The sequence below is a fragment of the Pseudopodoces humilis genome, chromosome 32 (genome assembly GCF_049639895.1).
Source record: "Pseudopodoces humilis isolate 2021_Gansu_Grassland_sample_001 chromosome 32, ASM4963989v1, whole genome shotgun sequence".
Taxonomy (NCBI): Eukaryota; Metazoa; Chordata; class Aves; order Passeriformes; family Paridae; genus Pseudopodoces; species Pseudopodoces humilis.
The window spans coordinates 1302647-1320257 of NC_142231.1; the positions used below are offsets into that span (position 1 = coordinate 1302647).

General features: G+C 62.2%; 2 protein-coding genes across 5 annotated transcripts in view; both read right to left on the bottom strand.

Moving 5' to 3' along the window:
- Positions 1 to 3713: 3713 nt before the first annotated feature.
- On the bottom strand, positions 3714 to 8009 carry STAC3 (SH3 and cysteine rich domain 3). 2 transcript variants are annotated; one of them, XM_014260618.2, is made up of 12 exons: positions 7835 to 8009; positions 7041 to 7107; positions 6428 to 6689; positions 6176 to 6273; positions 5916 to 5991; positions 5730 to 5821; positions 5553 to 5619; positions 5291 to 5340; positions 5077 to 5171; positions 4777 to 4828; positions 4493 to 4630; positions 3714 to 4249 (listed from the first exon to the last, which is right to left on the bottom strand). In XM_014260618.2, the coding sequence occupies exons 2-12, from the start codon at positions 7104 to 7106 to the stop codon at positions 4151 to 4153; spliced, it is 1095 nt and encodes a 364-aa protein (XP_014116093.1). In that variant the 5' UTR covers position 7107; positions 7835 to 8009; the 3' UTR covers positions 3714 to 4150. The 2 variants fall into 2 exon arrangements, with proteins under 2 accessions (XP_014116093.1, XP_005532028.1); XM_005531971.3 differs by having other exon boundaries at positions 3715 to 4249; positions 6428 to 6686; positions 7835 to 8008.
- A 947-nt stretch (positions 8010 to 8956) lies between these two features.
- The window catches only part of R3HDM2 (R3H domain containing 2), a 30316-nt gene continuing 21661 nt past the window's right edge, over positions 8957 to 17611 (bottom strand). For 2 of the 3 annotated variants that reach the window (XM_088068780.1, XM_088068779.1), the window contains exons 14-24: positions 15808 to 15897; positions 14987 to 15229; positions 14307 to 14433; positions 13639 to 13874; positions 13163 to 13317; positions 12640 to 12740; positions 11791 to 11960; positions 11512 to 11656; positions 11324 to 11424; positions 11141 to 11225; positions 8957 to 9603 (exon numbers count right to left, since the gene is read on the bottom strand). In XM_088068780.1, coding sequence (XP_087924906.1) covers positions 9260 to 9603; positions 11141 to 11225; positions 11324 to 11424; positions 11512 to 11656; positions 11791 to 11960; positions 12640 to 12740; positions 13163 to 13317; positions 13639 to 13874; positions 14307 to 14433; positions 14987 to 15229; positions 15808 to 15897 — 1797 coding nt within the window. In that variant the 3' untranslated portion in view covers positions 8957 to 9259. The remainder of the gene's footprint in view (positions 9604 to 11140; positions 11226 to 11323; positions 11425 to 11511; positions 11657 to 11790; positions 11961 to 12639; positions 12741 to 13162; positions 13318 to 13638; positions 13875 to 14306; positions 14434 to 14986; positions 15230 to 15807; positions 15898 to 17611) is intronic. The other variant, XM_014260653.2, reaches the window with a different exon arrangement.

The window sequence follows — 17611 nt, forward strand, 5'->3', positions numbered from 1 at the left end:
TGCACGGGGGTCCCAGCAGGATGCGCCCACTCCTGGGGTCTGCCCCGCTCTGCAGCGGGGCGGGCTCACAACGCTTCCCCCCCCCGCCATTTATTTCAGATTCTGCTCTTGCCTTCCTCTTTGCCAAATATTTAACAAATCCCCGCTGCCCGCAGGCTCCTGCTCGCGCAGTTCTTGTGGAGCCAAGAAGGACGCGGCAGCCTCAGAGCAGAGGCGCTGCAGACGAGACCCCCCAGGCTCAGAACGGGTCACCCACCCCCCCCAAAAAAAGCCCCTCCCCCAGCCCTGGAACTGCTGAGAGCCGTGCCCAGGATTTGGGGTACAGCCAGGCTGGCCCCTCTGCAGCTGGCACAGACCCCGACCCCGGCACCCCCCAAATCTGAGTAGGGGTCTGAGGGGCTGTGGAGGGCTGGGGGGCTGTGAGAGGCTCGGTGCTGTGCCATGTGGGGGACCCCAGAACCAGCCCCCGGCCCTGGCTGCAGCCCCCTTAGCCCCTGGCTCTGATGCCCCCCAAAATCTGCCTCTCCTAGTGCCTCTCACCCCTAAACCGCAGCCCCAGAACCCCCAAACTCCTCTGCCCCCCCACGCGGGGGTTGGAGCAGCCTGAGAGGGGCGAGGGGGGTGCTGCCCATCTCCCCGAATCAGCTGGGGGCAGAGAGAAGGGGCTGGGGGGGGGGGGATTGTGGGGGGCTTCAGGGGGCTCTGAGGGGCTGGGGGGAGCTGTAGGGGTTTTCGGGGGGCTCCGGGGGACTCGCTGCTCTGCCATGGAGGGGACAGCCCGTGGAAACAAACAGACAGAGGCGGTGGCTGCTCCTGCCCTCATTAAATCCCCCGTAACGAGCTCCGAGCCCTGCGGCCCTGCCGGGCTCGGGTCATTAGGGCTGACAAGGAGCTGTCACAGTGGGAGACGTGGCCGTGTGTCCCCAGCCCCGGCACAGCCACTGGGGACCCCCGGGAGGGGCAGCTGCCCCCCAGCCCCGCTCCTGCTCTCGGAGCTCCCCGTGTTCCCCCCGGGACAGGAGCACGGCCGGGGGGGGGCACAGGGGGTCCGGGTCCCCGACAGCACCTGGGGGAGAGGAAGAGGATGGAGAGGGGGAAAGGAACAGATAGAAAAGGGGGAAAAAACCAGGGAAAAAGGGAGTGGGACAGGAGCGCTGCCGAGCCTTGGGCCCCCCACTCCGAGCCCCTTTCCCAGGACCCTCCGGGATCTCGATCCCCCGTGGAGGAGGATGAGGAGCAGAACCCCCCCCCACTGCTCCCTCCTGCCCCTCAGGGACAGGATGAGGATCCCACCCCTCTCCAGCCCCTTAGGAAGAGGATGAGGAGCAGAACCCCCCCATCCCCAGCCCCCCGGCACAGATAAGGAGCCTCGGCGCTCCCCGGGGCGCGTTTAATCTGGGACAGGACAGTTATTGGATAAATACCATGAATATGGAAATTGCATTTATGCTGATTTATGGCCGGGGGGGCAGGTGGGGAGCGCAGACGCTTTAGTTTACTTTAATCCATTTATTTCCCTGCCTGGAGATGGAGAACAAGCTCCGAGCGCTGCATCTGCTGCTCCCTGTCCTCCGTGCGCAGCAGGAAGGGGGTGCAGGAGGGGGTGCCCCCACCCTCGCATCCCGGAGCTGCTCCCCCGGGATGATGTATGGATCTGGCACGAGACCGGTGGGATTTCAATTAATTCCTGAGCCTCGCAGACTCCTGACCTTTCATGGGATTCGGAGAGAAATGGAGGTGATTAATCTGGAGGTCAGGGGGGTTCCTCCAGCTGAATCCCTGTGTATTCCACGGGGTGGGATGGGGAACAACCCCTTCACCTGAGGAGGAGCAGGGAGATGCCGAGTGACACCGCGCTGGGGAAGGGCAGCCAGGTCACAAACCAGGTTGGGAGCACCAGGAATGGGAAAACCAAGGGAAAATAAGAAAAAACAAACCCAAAAGTGCTCAGCAGACATAATACGGGAGGTGGAAAATCCCATCCCAGCCCTCTCCTCAGTTCATCCGCCGGGTGCCAGTGACTCCCCACCTCTGCCTGCCCCCCACATCCACCCGGGAAGCAGCGGGAGCTGGGATGTGAGGAGGGGGATGCACATGGAGGGGTTGGGGGGGGCCGCTTCACCTCTTAATTCCCTATTAATTGCTGATCAATCCAATTAGCTCCTGGCTGTAATGAAGGGCTGCTGCTTGGCTGGGGCCAGCTCTCCCTCCCTCCCAAAACGTACCCTAAACTGCATCCCAAAATGCATCCCACCCTGGCATCCCACCAGGAGCCAGCAGGGAAAGGGGCTGGGGGGTGGGAGGCTGATAGAAGGTGTTCTACCCAATTTTCCAGCTGACTCTAATTAAGTTGTTCTCTTCAGCTGTTAAATTAGCCAGAGCCCTCCCCCCTTCCCAGGGTGGTTCCCCCCCTTTCCCTCCCCACCGCCCAGATGCAGCAAATCAGCTGCTCCCCCCCCCCCGCCTTTCCCCCCCCTCCCGCAGGGCTCCGCAAATAAATAAATAGACAATCCCGGGAAAATTAACCGTGTGAGGAGCCGCAAATGAGGTGGAAAATTTTAATGGTTCGGCATTTAAAGCTGTGTGACAGGAGGGGAGGAGGGAGGGAGGTCAGTCCCGAGGATTGCCCCCCTCTCACCCCACTTGGCGCCTCCTCATTTCCATCGTTCTCGGAGCAGCAGCTCCGGTACTCGGGGTGCTGGGAATGGGGGGAGACCCCCAGTGTGGGGGTCACACACCTGCTTCCCTCCCCCCCACCCCGGAGTTCCCTGTACCCCTCATTACCCCCCCGGCCGCCCCTCCCCGGTCCCGGCCCCACGGAGTGGGGGGAATACGGGGACCCCTCCGCACCCCCCTCCCCGTTCCCCCTCCCCCAATTCCGGTACCGGGATGGGGCTGCCCCCAGAGCCGCCCGCCAGGGGGCGCCGCTGCCTCCTCGCCTCATTTACATATTTTTGCATACGGGCGGGCGCGCGACGTGTCGACAGCGCCCCCTAGCGGCGGAGCCGGGGAAGCCGGGCCACACCCATTCCTCAGGCCCCGCCCACCCCGCCCGCCCGTCGCCGTGGTTACCGCTGACGTCACGGGGGCATGACGTCACGGGGCGCAGCCCCCGCTTCGAGCGGCTGTTCCTGGCTCTGCGCCCGCCCCCGCCGCGCTCCAAGGTCTCGTCCTGTCCCCGGCACCGGCACCTGTCACCCTCCGCCCCTATTGGGACCTCGCCGGGCCCCGCGCCAGCCCCGCCCCCCCGAGCGACGGGACGGGGGGGGGTCCTGGTTCCGCCCCATCCCCTCCCACCGCCCGGGCCCGCTGAGCCCCCGCGGGGGGGCACCGGCACCCCCACAGTGACCAGTGACACCTCCATCGGGGGCCACCGGTACCCCCACAGTGACCAGTGACACCTCCATCGGGGGCCACCGGTACCCCCACAGTGACCAGTGACACCTCCATCGGGGGCCACCAGCACCCCCACAGTGACCAGTGACACCTCCATCGGGGGCCACCAGCACCCCCACAGTGACCAGTGACACCTCCATCGGGGGCCACCAGCACCCCCACAGTGACCACAGTGACAACCCCACCTCCCTCCCAGTGATCCCCCCACTGGCACCCCAACAGTGGCACCTCCCAAGGGGTCGTCGATGCCCCCACAGTGACCCCCCGGAGTGCCCCCACCCCATTAAATCCACACCGGAGAGTGGGGGGTGGGCACAGCCATGTATTGCCAAAACCCGGGAGCAGCGGGGAGGACCCCCCCGACCCTCCCCGCGGCACCCGGTGTCCCCCCACTCGGTCGGGGGGGGCTCCACAGCAAGTCTGGGGGTGCCCCCTGCTTGCATCCAGTGTCTCTGGAGGCACCAAAACCTCCCTTGGGGCACCTCCTGTCCCCCCATCCTGCCCCGCTCCTGGGAGACACCCCAGGGACCCCATTGCTGGAGGCAGCAGGAATGGGGGTGCCCTCCCCTGACCCCATACCTGTCCCGCAGCCAGGGCCCCTTATCCCAATCCCGGGGTCCTTCTATTCCCCATCCCGAGGGCGTCCCCGACCCCATCCCTGCCCTGCAGCCGTTCTCTCCGTCCCTGTCCCCATCCCCACCCCGCAGCCAGAGTCTCTCCGCCCCATCCCAGGGGTCTCCCCCCGCAGCCCCCCTCAGATCTCCTCCAGGAAGTCCACGGGGAACAGCCCCACTTTGCGGCCGGTGAAGACTTTGACGTAACCGTTCACCTCCTCCCCTTTCTGCACCACGATCTGTGGGTGACAGAGGATCCGGTGAGACCCCCGGGACCCCCCCAGAGCAGGGGGAACCCCAGCTGTGAAGGGGTCGGGGCTCTGATCCAAGGGGCTGGGGGAGGTGAGAAGCGGGGGGATGGGGATGTTGGTCGTGGGGTGCAGCTGTGATGGGGGGCTTGGAGGGGGTCCCCGGGTGTTGATGGGGAGCTTGGAGGGGGTCCCCGGGTGCTGATGGGGGGCTTGGAGGGGGTCCCGTCTCACCTGATCCTTCTTGAGAGTGATCTGCCCGATCTCCCGGTTGCCCACGAAGGAACGCGTCACCTTGTGCACCCGCTCGCCTGCCCGCACCCGGATGATGAAGTTGGGAGGGAAATACCCGACTTTCTCACCGATCTTCCCCTGGAAGGAGGCGGTGGGGGAGTGCAAGGGGGGATTGGAGCCGCTCCGGGGGTCGCAGTTACCCCCTCCCCTCGCCAGGCTGGATTCCCACCCGTCAGGTTTGGGTTCCCAACCGAGCTCTCCCTCCCGCAGCGCTCCGGCCTTACCCGCCACCACTCCTCGTTGGAATCATCGACCACCGTGATCTTCTCCCCCGGCCTGGAAGGGAAGGAGGGGCTCTCTGAGGGGGGCAGTACCCCCAGCCATGGGACACCCCAAGGAAAATCCCTTTTCCTTCAGAATCAGCTCCTCGAGCCCCATATTTGACACACGACATACACAGCCGGTGGGCTCAGGGACAGGCAGGTCCTGCACAGAGCAGCTCAGCCTTGGGAAACCCACAGAACCACAACAAGCCGAACCCCAAAAGCCTTGGGAAAGAGCCCAGGATGAGGCTGGGAACTCACGGGAAGTCCAGGTCATCCTTCTCCAGGGCTTTGAAGCGATAAAGCGCCACGAAATAGTGGGACTGCAGGAACCCCCCTGGCTGCGGCTTCTTGCTCTGGGGGACACAGTGAGGTTTGCAGTCCCAGAGGCTGCAGACAGCCCTGAGGATCCCAGCAGGAAGATCCCACAGGCTCTGCTCAAGGCTTTGGGATGCAGGGTGAGGATGATGAGTACCTTGTCATCTGTTGGGCTCTTCTCAGCCTTCTTGTCCCCTTCAGAGGCACCTGGGAACGGGAGGAGGGGTCACACCTCTCCTGGTGGCGCCTCCTGAGGGTCTCCTCAGCCAACGTGGGGATGCAGCGAGAGCCCCAGGGTGGGCACATCATGAACTGGGGACCCTCTTTCTGCAGGGCAAACCCACCCTGGTGACACCCCCAAACACAGCTCCCTCCCTGTCCCATGGGCTGGGCCCTCCAACCCTCAGCCCCGCGCTCACCACCCTCAGCTTTGCTCCCCACCGGCTTCGTGGCCTCCGGCTCCTCGTCCATCATCGCAGCCAGGGGCTGGAAGGCAGAGAGATCTCTCAGAGGGTGCAGAATGGGGGGCTTTGGGGTTAGTGGGGTGCTGGCACCGCACCAGCAGGAATTTGATGAGAGCCCGACCCCACACTCACGTTCTTCTTGTCGTCCTGCCCCTTCTTGCGCTCCTTGTTGGCCATGATGACGCCCGTCCGCAGCGTCTCGAACACCGGGTCGCTCCTGTTTGCTGCGGGGGGCAGGGGAATGGTGAGGGGGGGTCGCGATGGGACACGAGGGGTTGGGACACTCCGGGGTGGGGATCAAGGACACGAGGGAATTACCGAGCTGGTCCTTGGTGCCCGCGTACTGCTGGTCACTGTACAGGGGGGAGCTGTAGGCTCGGCGGAAGCCGGGAGGCTGCGAGGAGAGAGGAGGGGTCGGAGCATCAGCCACCCCCCGGACCCCCCTGTCAGAGCTGGGGGCACCCCGAGACGGGGGTGACGAGGTTCCCCTCAGAGCCAGGAAATGACAGCGGGGGGTGGCACCTGTGTCCTGCCGGGGGTGCCCGACCTGGGGACTGCAGCCGGGGGGTGACACTCACGATCTTGCCGAAGCAACGCTGCATCTCCACGTAGGACTGGCAGTGGTGGTGGATGTTGGTTTTGCAGTTCTTGCACCTCAGGCCAAATTTGTTGTTGACTGGCAGTCGGGGAGTGGGGGGAGGGTGGAAAGGAGAGGGAATGTGACACTGCAGCTGTGAAACGGCCGGGACAGAGCCCTGGGCAGCCTTGGCCCCCAGCCCTACCCGTGGCCCCCAGCCCTGCCCGTGGTCCCCAGCCCCCTCAGGACTCACGGACGATCATGCGGGCACAAACGTCACAGAATTTGGGCTTTTTGAAGTAATGATCTTTGAACTTGTGGGGTTTGTCATTAACAAGTTTCTCGGGTTCGGGAGGGGGCTCGGGCTCCTCTTCCTCTTCCTCCTCTTCTTCATCCTCATAGATGTAGTAGATGGGTCCCCCCGAGGGGCTGACCAGCTCCCCATTGGGCTGTGGCTCCGGCGCCGGCTCCTCCTTGGGCTTTCGCTGGAAAAGTTGCTTCAGCTTCTGCAGCTGCTGGGGCAGGAGAGGACGGACGGTGTGTGGCGGTGTGGGGGAGGCAGGAGGGGAGACACCCCCGGCTCCTCCCCCCAGAGACCCCCCCACAAGCGGGAGGAGACTCCAAGGAATGCTCTGAAGATGGGGACCCTCCTCCCAGTCCCGTGAAGTCTCCACAAAAGAGGAAACTGTGATTCCTGAGCACCTCATGGATGTGGGGGCGCCAGGGAAATGCCCACCCACACCCGGCTGGATCAGGGTCCCACCAGGTACCCCAGGCCTCCCAAAGCTTCCTGGGGCTGCGGCAGGGTGATGATAGAGAGGGGGCTTCCCCCACCCACCCAAACTGCCCTGTGGGCACCCACTTACCCGGCTCTTGGCTTTCCCACCTGAAGCGGGTGAAGCTGGTGACTCCGGCACTTCCTTCTCCGTCATGCTGCGAGGGGAAGAGACACAGATGGCGTTGGCTGGGGCAGTTCAGCTGCAGGAGCACGGCAGGGGCTGAAGGGGTCAGACGCTGCTGGGTGGGCAGTGTCTCCCCTTCCCCTGCCCGTGCAGCAGCCCCGGTCCTGGCGAGGGCTGGTTCTGCCAGGGGCCGCTCCCACTGCCCGTCCTGCAGCCCCTGCCCCGGCCAGGGCTGGTTCTGCCTCGGAGAGCCCCAGGGCCAGGCTGGAGGAGGTCGGTGCCCAGCCCAGAGCGTGGCACATCCGCTGACCCAGGGATGTGGTGCCAAGTGCTGGGATCCAGCCCCTGGGCTCTCCGCACGTGCCCACCTTAGCCGGGACATCTCCATCTCACCGTCAAACTGCAAACGGTGCCGCTCTCGGCCCCTCAGATGAGCGCACGGGGGACACCGATGGGCATCATCCGGCTTTCGGCTGCCACGGGGGCAGGACCTGCTCCCGCATCCCCCAAACCATCCCGGTGCCGCCTTTGACAGCCCTCCCCGCAGGGCTTCCACCCAAACCTCACTATTTTTGGTGATACCCACGTCCCAAGCCCCTCCAGCCCCCAGGAAAAGCACCGGGAAGCAGCAATGGGAACGGGGAGCGCTGGGGCGAGGGGCACTGCGGGAATGGGGCACCCCGAGGCCCTGCAGCAGCGGGGGTGCCCAGGGTGGGCACGGCCACGCCAAGGGAGGGGGGCACACGCGGGGCACTCACCCTGTGCTTGGAGCAGTCTCCGTGCGCTGAAGAAGCCCCCGAAGTGCGGCCGGTCCCGGGGCCCCTTTGGCCGCAGAGCCCCCAGCCCTCCGTGGTGGGCGCTCGGGGAGGGCGGCAGCCGCCCCGGTGCCGAGGCCAGCGGAGTGACAGGACACAGGGGGACGACAGCTGAGCGGTGCCGGGGGCTGACGCCGGGAAATTGGAGCCCCAGCGTGCGCCGGGCGGCAGCGGGCGGAGGAGCCACCGGCTATTTGCGTTGGTGGGTTGCTGGGCGTGCCAGGGGCCCCCCCAGCCTGGCCTGGGACAAAGAAGGAACCGGGCACAGCGAGCGCTCCAGGAATTGGGCACGCTGAGGGTTCCAGGAGCTGGGCACGCTGGGGGCTGCTGGGGGCTCGGTGGGCAGAGGAGCGGCAGTGGGGTCTCTCATGGGGTGGAGTGGCTGCCTCGCACCCTCTGGCACCAAATCCTGCTGGTGCAGGCTCTGCTGGGATGGTGGGAGCTGGGATCCCACTGCTGCCCGTGGCCAGGGACAGGGCCTTGGAGTTAATGGGTCCCTCGGGTCCCTGCCTGGCTGTGGATGGCAGCGAGGTGGGAGCTGGCACAAGCCTGGGGTTGGAGCCCTCCCTCCCTTCCTGGCAGCTCTTACCTGTCCGGCTGCACCTGCTCAGGAAGGTTGGGAGCAGCCCACTGCTGCCAGAGGCTCTGGCTGTGCCACCCCAAATCCTGTCCCCACCTGCACCTGCCAGCTCCAGGTGCTGCTCCTGGAATGTGTTTCCCAGCAGGGCACACAGCTGGGGCTGCTCCACACCCTCATTCCTGCCCTGGAATTCCACAGCTGGATGGGGCTGGCAGCTGGGAGAAGAGGCCATGAACATCTGTCAGGGGAGTCCGGCCCCAATCCAAATGCTCTGATCCCAGCCTCGGATCCCCACTTTGGCACCCCATGGGATGCCCTTGGAGATGCCAAGCTCGGGGGCAGGACTGGGCAGGATTGTCCCTTCTGCTGTCCCCTCACCCCACTCAGGCAGCACAGAGCCCCCAGCCCTGGTAGAGAACGGGAAGTTACATTCGAGTGATGAACAATTCTCCTTTTTTTTTTTTATTTAAAAACAACCCCCCCCAAATAAAATAAAACCAAAAATTCCCCCCCGCAAAATAATAATCCGATTAAATAAAATGTGCAGTGAACATACCAATCAACACCTGTATGTGCGGTCCAACACAGTGCTTAAACAAAACCATAGACACAGGGGAGGGGGGCGGGCACGGGCGTCACTCCAAAAATAATAATTAAAAAAAAAAAAAAAAAAATCAACTTCTTGTCTCTTAATTATGTTCATATAAATATATCAAGGAAGGAGGGCCAGAGGAAGGGAGGGCAGGAGGAGAAGAGGCCCAGGGGAGTGGCCGGTGCCCACGGGAGCCCTACTGGGAGCTCGCCCGCTCCAGCACCCGCAGGTCGTAGTTCTTTTTGGCCACGCGCAGTTTGAAGCGGCTGAGGGAGTTGTTGAGGCGGAGGGAGGCGTTTTGGGCAGCCAGGGGGCTGGGGAACACGGCCACGATGGTGTATAAGGCAGCGAGGTCACTGTGCCTGCCGTTCTCCGGAGTCCCGCTGTTGTCCCCGCCGCCTCCGTCCCCGCGGCGCCCCTGAGTCTCTTTGAGCCACTGGATTTTGGCACCGGCCATGGCGAGCTGGGTGAAGAGCTTGTCGGCCTCTGTCCGTGTGATGCCCTCGGGCAGGTCTGTCACCTCCAGCACCCGGCCCAGCACTGCAGGGAAGGAGCCGCTGTCACCGGCCGGTGCCCGGTGCCCCGTGAGCCTCCCCGGCTCCGGGCTGGAGCACCGACCCCTCCTGGGCCCAGGAACTCTGTGCAGTGCCAGGCTGCACCCACAGCAGGAGTCTACTCCTCTAAGCCAGGCACTTCCCTCCAAAGCTCCCCTACCTGCTCCCTGGAATGCCCCATCCCAATCCCTTCCTGTGCCCACACGCTGGCTCTGCTCAGGAGGAGATGCAGGTTATTTCCCAGTGTTATTTCCCAGTGTTATTTCCCAGTGTTATTTCCCAGCGTAGCAGTATTCCCCACCAAGTCCTCCTGGTGTCCTTTGGATAGCTGGACACTTCAGGCTTTCCCAGGGGGTTCTGCCCCGTTTTCCTACCCCAAGCCTCAGGTACCAGGACTGGGAACCAACCCCACGCTCCCACCCTGACTCTGGGAGGGAGAATGGCTGCACCCATGGAGGATGGTGACACTGGGTGTGTCCTGCCTGGTGGTCCCCAAATCCCTCTGCAGCTCCTGGCCCTGGCCTGGTGGTCCCCAAATCCCTCTGCAGCTCCCAGCTCCAGCCCTGTGGTACATGAATCCCTCTGCAGCTCCTGGCTCTGACCTCTGCTCCTGCCCCCGTGGTCCCCACATCCCTCTGCAGCTCCTGGCTCTCTCCTATCCCTGCCAGGTGGTCCCCAAATCTCTCTGCAGCTCCCAGCTCCTGCCTGGTGGTACCCGAACCCCTCTGCAGCTCCTGGCTCCAGCCCTGGCTCTGGGCTTAGCAGAGCTGCTGCAGGGATTCTTTGCTAATATTAACGTGGCACGTACAGACCATGCCAGGGGCAGGAGGGGGGCAGGCAGCTCTTAAAGGGCCCCTACAACCAGCTGGTGATGGTGGTGACACTGAGGTGACATGGGGGACAAGCCTGAGGTCTCCAGAGGGTCAGTGAGGGCTGCTCCATCCAAGCTGTGGGTCCCTCCCTTCCCAAGGACCCAGTGGAGACATCCTGGACATGGGTGGAGAGAAATGATTCACTGGAACCCTCAGCCCTTGCAGCCACCCTGGGAGATCCCAAATCAAAGATGAGGCTCTGAAGCTGCAGGCCCCATGGGAAAGGGAAGCATGGGTGGGAAGAGTGACTTGGGAAAGCAGTGGTGGGAATGACATCTAAGAGTCTGGACACTCACTTTCTGCTGATAAAGAGGAATAAAATCCCAGTTCTTCCAGCTCCACCTGCTCCATCATTTCCACTCTCTGGGAGGCAGGAATACACCCAGGTGTCCTTCTCCTCAGAGGTTTTACTCCCTGTTCACCCACCTCCCTCGGGCACAGAGGGCTGGATCTGCTGCACCCCCAGCCTGGACTCACCTGGGCTGGGGGTTGGTGTTTGTGGGTGTGGGGAGGAGGGACTGGCAGGAACCACTCTCCAAAACCAGCACGGGGTTCTGTGGGATGCTGCTGTGGGCAGGGATGGCACCTGGAGTCTCCAACATCTGTTTGTGGGGACATCAGAGGGCAAAGGAACTCGAGGGGGTCACTTGCCTACGTCACTTGTCCCCAGGTCGGTGGACGCTGATTTAAGGGCCTGTCTCTTGCTCCGGTTTCCGTGTTTCATTCCAGTCTGCCCCTTGAAGGAGACAAAGGGAACCGTGTCACCACAGGGGACACTGTGGCTTCACAGTGCCCACAGAGGGGCCGGGGAAGGGACACCTGGCCCGGCTGTACCTGGTGTCCTGTGTAGCTGGGCTGGTTGTGGAGCAGCGGCGGGGGACACAGGGACAGGTTGTACTGCAGAGGTTGGCCCAGCAGCGAGTACCTCCCATCACCTGCACAAGGAGCATGAATTTGTGGGGATCCCAGGAAACCTCACAGCATTCCCAGCCCTGGGCTGCCCCCACATGCCTTCCCCTTACCTTGTGCTGGGCCCATGGGCCGAGGGAACTGTGTGAGGACAGGGAGGGGGCTCAGCCCCGTGCACACACTGTTGAGGTTGGTGACGGGCGACGGCGTCGGGGACTGGGTGGGGGACGTGATGGGGCTGTTCAGCTGGGTGCTGGCCTGGGGGAGGGACAGTGTCAGACACCCCCAGTGCTTGTGACCGCTCCCACACCCCCGTGGGACCCCCCAGCTGTCACCCAGCCCACCCCAGGGCTGAGCTGCCTCCTCCCCGTCCCTCCCAGTCCCCCCAGTACCTGAGCACTGGTGTCAGGGTTGTAGAGGTCTCCTGGCTTCTGCCCCCGCTGCTCCAGGCTGTAGTACTTACAGTGGCTCCACTGCACCACGGGGGGGTTTTGGGGGGCCTGGGGGCCGTTGGGGACATTCAGCTGCATCACCACCACACCAGGGCCTGATGGGGACACCCCTGGGGACAGACACAGGCGTGTATGGCCCAGGCTCTGCTGCTGTGGGACACAGGAGGGCCTGTCCCTTCCCCACAATCCCACTCTGGACTCTCCTGTGCCACACGTGACTTTCTCAAGCTGCAAAAAACCCCACCAGGACCCTCTGGGGATTCCTCTCTAACAGCAAAGGTTACATCTGGGAGTGATGATGTTTAATTCAGGAGAAATCGGAGCACAGGGGCCAAGCTGACAGACGGCAGCTCAGTAACTGCTCTGAGCATCTCCACAAAACTCTAGGCAAAGGCTACAAGCACAAATCGAGGAACAAAACCCCAGCATCCCAGCTCAAGTCCTGCAGCTCACCAGGTCCAGACCTCCATCATCCCAGTTCAGCTTCTGCATCAGCTCACCAATTCCCAGCTCACTCCCAGCAGCTGTGCCAGGGAGCAGGAATCCCCAGCCTCCCCACCTGCACTTCTTCCTGCTCCCACCAATCCACAGCCCACCCAGCTCCCACCACAGCAGGGAGATGCCAGGCACGAGCCACATCCTGCTCATTCCCTGTGGCACTCCCAGTCTAAGGAATCCCCTTGCACAGAAGCTGCCAGACTTGGCTGGGAAGGGGCAGCTCTCAGCCCGTGATCCAAACCCGATCCCACCCACGGAGTCGAAGCCAGCCCTGCCCGTGGCCCCCCGTACCTGAATACTGCTGCTGCATCTGGGGGGGGCTGCAGGGCGCCGGGGACTGCGGCATCTGGTACTGCTCAGAGCCAGGAGGCTGCAGGAACCCCACGGACGGGCTGCGGAGCAGAGAGGGCTCAGGTGAGGATGGGGATGGGGAGGAAGAGCTGGGGCACCTGCACAGGTTATTCCCAGCTCCCTCTTTACTGGGATGGCTGAACACACAAGGAGCCTCTGGAGAGGGCTGGGCACACCATGCTGGTGCTCAGGAAGTCCTGACCGAGGGAGCCAGGAATGGCCAAGCTCAGGGAGGAGCAGCACTTGTGGTACCCACCCACCTCCAGCCACAGGAGCAGGGTGCTCCGTGCTCACAGCAGGATCACCATGGAACCACCACAGAGAATCATGAACTCTCCCAAGTTGGAAGGGACCAGCAAGGATCAAGGCTGACTCCTGCCCTTGACAGGACACCCCCAAAGCCCCCACTGTGGGCACAGCACCCCTTTCTCCCCCAGGCAGGCCAGAGCCACCAGAGCTTTACCTGGTGCCATTCTGCTGGGCAGTGGGGATGACACTGTAGTAGATGGGGACCCCTCCAGCCTGGAGCCCCCCCTGCACAGACTGGCTGGCTGGCACAAGCACTGGCTGCTGGAAGGGCTGCTGGACCACGTTCTGGGACTCACTGGCCATGGGAACCTGGGCAGGGAGGAAAGCAGCAGGTAACAGGTAACAGAGCAGGGGAAATTGGCCCAAGGAGACACCAGCAAAGTAAACAGATTCCAGGTGTTTTTTTCTTACAGCCCAGAGCAACCTCAGCCAGGCACAGCCCCTCCCAGAGATTCTCCCAGTCCTCCTCCTCCAGATGTGTTCCACAGATCCCCACATGGATGTGCCCTCCCCAGGCTGGCAGGCAAGCCCTGTGAGCAAATCCCCACCTTTGGCTCCATCCCTGAGGCACATCCTGCCCAGCCCAGGCCCCCTCCCAGCACCCCACCCTGGGGAGCAGCAGATGCCCACCTGGTACGAAGGCAGCGGCGTGTACTGGACCATCAGACCTTGCATCTGGCTCCCCATCCCACTCCTCTGGCTGCTGAGGAGCCCAGGGGGCTGTGCCTGCTGCACCCCCATCACGCTCTGCATCTGGCCCCCCATGTTGTTCCTCTGGCTGTTGAGGAGCCCGGGGGGCTGCGCCTGCTGCACCCCCACCACACCTTGGTATGTTTGCTGCTGGTTGGACATCATTGGCTGTAAACCTGCCAGAACAGGGGTTCAATGGAGCAGCTTCCCAGTTGGACACAGGAAACAGCCCCAGATTTAGGATTAAGGGAATCAAATCCTGCCTCTGTCCCCACCTCCTGCTGAAGAGTGGGGAAAGGGCTTCCCTTAGAGCAGACATAAACACACCCAAGGGAAGCTCCTGGCTTTAAATTCCCCTGGCAGCCCCTCAGTGGGGCTTAAATCCACCTCATCCCCTCCCCCAGCAAGCTCAGAGGAGAGGGAGGGGAAGGACACAACAGCCTCTGCAGACAGAGGCACCCCAACTTCCCAGCTAAGAGGCAGTTCCAGCAAAGAGTGGGAGACAGGGAAGAGCGACCTGGCCCCAGACAGCACAGAGGAGATCTCTGGAGCAAACAAAAGCAGCTGGAAAGGGAAAGCTGCCCCTTCCCCCCTTTACACCCCCTTACCTGGCTGCTGGGACTGCTGGGGGAGCTGCTGGGGGCGCTGGGAGCTGTAGGCCACTGGGTGACTGAGGGGTCGGTATTGCTGGCTGGAGTTCGGGTACTGCCCGGGGGAGTAGTAAGAAACCTGAATCTATCGGGGCAAGAAAACGCAGTGGTGAGAACACAGGAGGGAGCAGGACCAAGAAAGCTGGTCCCCCAGGACCAGTTTTCTCTCTCACCTGGCCTGGTTTCTGCCGAAGGGAACCACCCAGGGCTTTGGCTCTGGCCAGCTGATGGCTCCTCGGGGAACCGCGGCCCCTTCCCGCGCCTCCCAGCCTCCTCATCCAAGCCTTTCCCAGCACACAGTGCAAGAGCACAGTAGGCACAACTCTCCTCACAGCTCAGGGGACAATCCTAGAGGTCATAAAGCCCTGCAGGACCCCAAAGAGAGCTTAGAGGTGTCAGCCCTGAGTCCGGCCACTATCCCTCCCCCACTGCTGAGAGCCAGGAGTGGCCTGGGGGGGTTGCAGGAAAGAGCCTCGTGGGCTCTGAGGGGATCATCCTGTGCCTAACAGGGGAGTGTGAGATCCAGAGCCTGGAACCCTGTGGGTGGATCCATCACCAACTAGCAGCAGAAAAAGAGGGACCCACTCCCCAGCAGCCCCAGGCCTGCCAGCTCTGGGGATGTCCCCTCGTGTCCTTACTTGCTGGGGAGGCTGAATGTAGCCCTGGGGCTGCAGCACCTGCTGAGTGGGGGCCGTGTGCCCTGAGGCCGAGTAGCTGGAGGTGGGAATGGGCTGCCCAGGGGTTGCCATGATGAATCCTGTCTGCTGAGGGTGCTGGGAAATGAGGGATGACTGGAACATCGCCGAGGAAGGATCCGGGGCTTCTGTCGAGCCCTGTCGGCTGAGGCTGATCTGCCCAAAGGGGCTGCTGAGCTCGTCGGCCTGGAGTGGGATAAGGGGAAGGATGGAGGAGGACGGAACGTGGGACAACAGCAGGTAGGACACAGCTCTGCTGGTAAATGCAGACCCCTTCTCTCTGCTCCGGGAGAAGCTCCCCCAAAAAGGCCCCCACACACGAGCCACAGACCCAGAGCGGGACAGGGGGACATGCGAGCTGAGGGGGCCAAATGCTCAGCAGATGTTGGGGACACGTGGGGTCCCACGCAGGCAGGGGTGACTCCAGCCCAGCAGCCACATCCCACGGGGGACACCATTCCCAAAAGATCCCCCTGGAGACAACACAGAGGGCTTGGCTGAGCCCATGGGGCAGCCACAGACCCCAGCACTGAGCACAAGCATTGCTGGGGAGCTCTGGGCTCAGAATTTGCTCTTCCCAGGCTCTTTCCAAGACCACCACTCCAGCAGCGGTGCTCCCACGGCCTCAGGCATCGCAGAGCTCCGTGAATCCCAACCCCCAGGGGGGTCGGTGTCCGGGACATACCTGATCAGCACAAGCTCACACAACACAAACACAGCACAGAGCACAACAGACAGTGCAGAAGAGGAACTGGGGTTTATACCAGGTTGTACTGCTGGGGTGGAGAGACTGGCAAGAGGACTTGGGGGCAGGAGCTTGGAGAGTACGGAACAGGCTGCAGCGCCGGGACCGGCTACGACCAGCGGAGAAGGGAATGGAGAGAGATCCGGGGCAAGGAAAGGGAGGGAAGGAAGGCAGGCAGGAAGGCAGGCAGGAAGGAAAAGGAAGGAAAAGGAAGGAAAAGGAAGGAAAAGGAAGGAAAAGGAAGGAAAAGGAAGGAAAAGGAAGGAAAAGGAAGGAAAAGGAAGGAAAAGGAAGGAAAAGGAAGGAAAAGGAAGGAAAAGGAAGGAAAAGGAAGGAAAAGGAAGGAGAGAAAGAAGGAACAACAAGGTTAGTCAAGTGAGCCAACTGCAAACACAGAGGGGCGTTGCAGGGGGTTGGGAAGCACAGAAACCATTCCAGGGCAGCATCCATCCCATCAGACACAGCCAGCCAGAGGCTCTGCAGAGCTGGGGAGGCATGACCTGCCCCAAAGCAGCTCTTGCCTGGCAGGAAGAGTGACACGAGTTCACCAGGGCCAGCAGCAGCAGGAGAGCCACATCTCCCAGCACGTGTCTCTCCTGTTTCCAGCATTCCAAGTGCTCCTTGGCCACTCCTGTACACCCACCTTCCACAGGGACCCCTGCTTTGTCACCTGCTTTATGACAGCCCGTCACTAAAACCCACACACTGTGCTTTGGGCACTGACCCAGGGACAGTCAGTGCTGGATGGGGGGTTTGATCCTTTGATTTGACCTTTGGTGACATAGAAGGGACATGGGGATGGTGCATCTCCAGACCCTTCACCATCAAACACCTGAAATCAGTTTTTCCAGGATCTAAACCCTTGGATGAGACAGTCAAAGATACAAACTGAAACCCCAACACAATCCAGTGATCCTGCATGAGATCCCACCCAGGCACTCTGCTATTCCAGCCCCAGGACGACAGCTCATCCCTCAAGTCTCAGAATCCTCCACAAACAGATCCACAACCCTGGAGCCACTCCAGGGCCCAAGAACTACCAGCTCCCCCCTCTCCTGCAGCTGGGAACAGCCAGCAAGCAGCTGCTCCTGTACCTGCAGTAAAAGCTTTTCCAGAAGGTTCTTCCTTTCTCTCAGTGCAGTCTAGTGAAAAAACTGAGAGTCATAGAATGGCCCAGATTAAAAGGAGGAACCTCAGAACACCTGGCCCAACTTTTCATGGGAAAGGGAGCCTTGGTCTGATTATCCAGCAACTTCCCTGCCCTGTTGCATCTTGAACCCCTCCAGTGTAACAACAAAGTGATGCCAAAGGATCCCTGGGCAGGCTGAGATCCAGCACCAACGTGGGACAGGAAGGTGCCATGGATGCCCCCACACCATCACAATTTTCACCCCAAACCCCGCACTGGGATGGCTCCCACCCCATCCCCACTCCTGCAGCAGGACAAGGCTGGGATGAGGTTGGTCACAGCCTCAGGAGCAGAACGAGGACACAGGAATGTCACGGAGGGTTCCAAGCCCTGGAAACAGCCCAGCAGGCTGTGGGACATGGAACATCCCTCAGCTTTAACTCAGGGAGGGACGGTCTGGAGAACACACCCAGCGTTGCTCCAGGCTTGCCTTCCCCCAGGACTACAGCTCAGTCCTGGGGAGCTCAAATCCAACACACATTCAGGATGGTCCTGAGGGGAACTGCTTCCAGACTGCCACTCATCCAAGGGCTACAGCCCCTTTTCCAGGGGGCTGCTGGCCAGCAGAGCTGGAAAGGTGGGATATCCCCCAGAACCACTCAGGAACACCAAAGCCCAACCTTCTCCTGCTCTG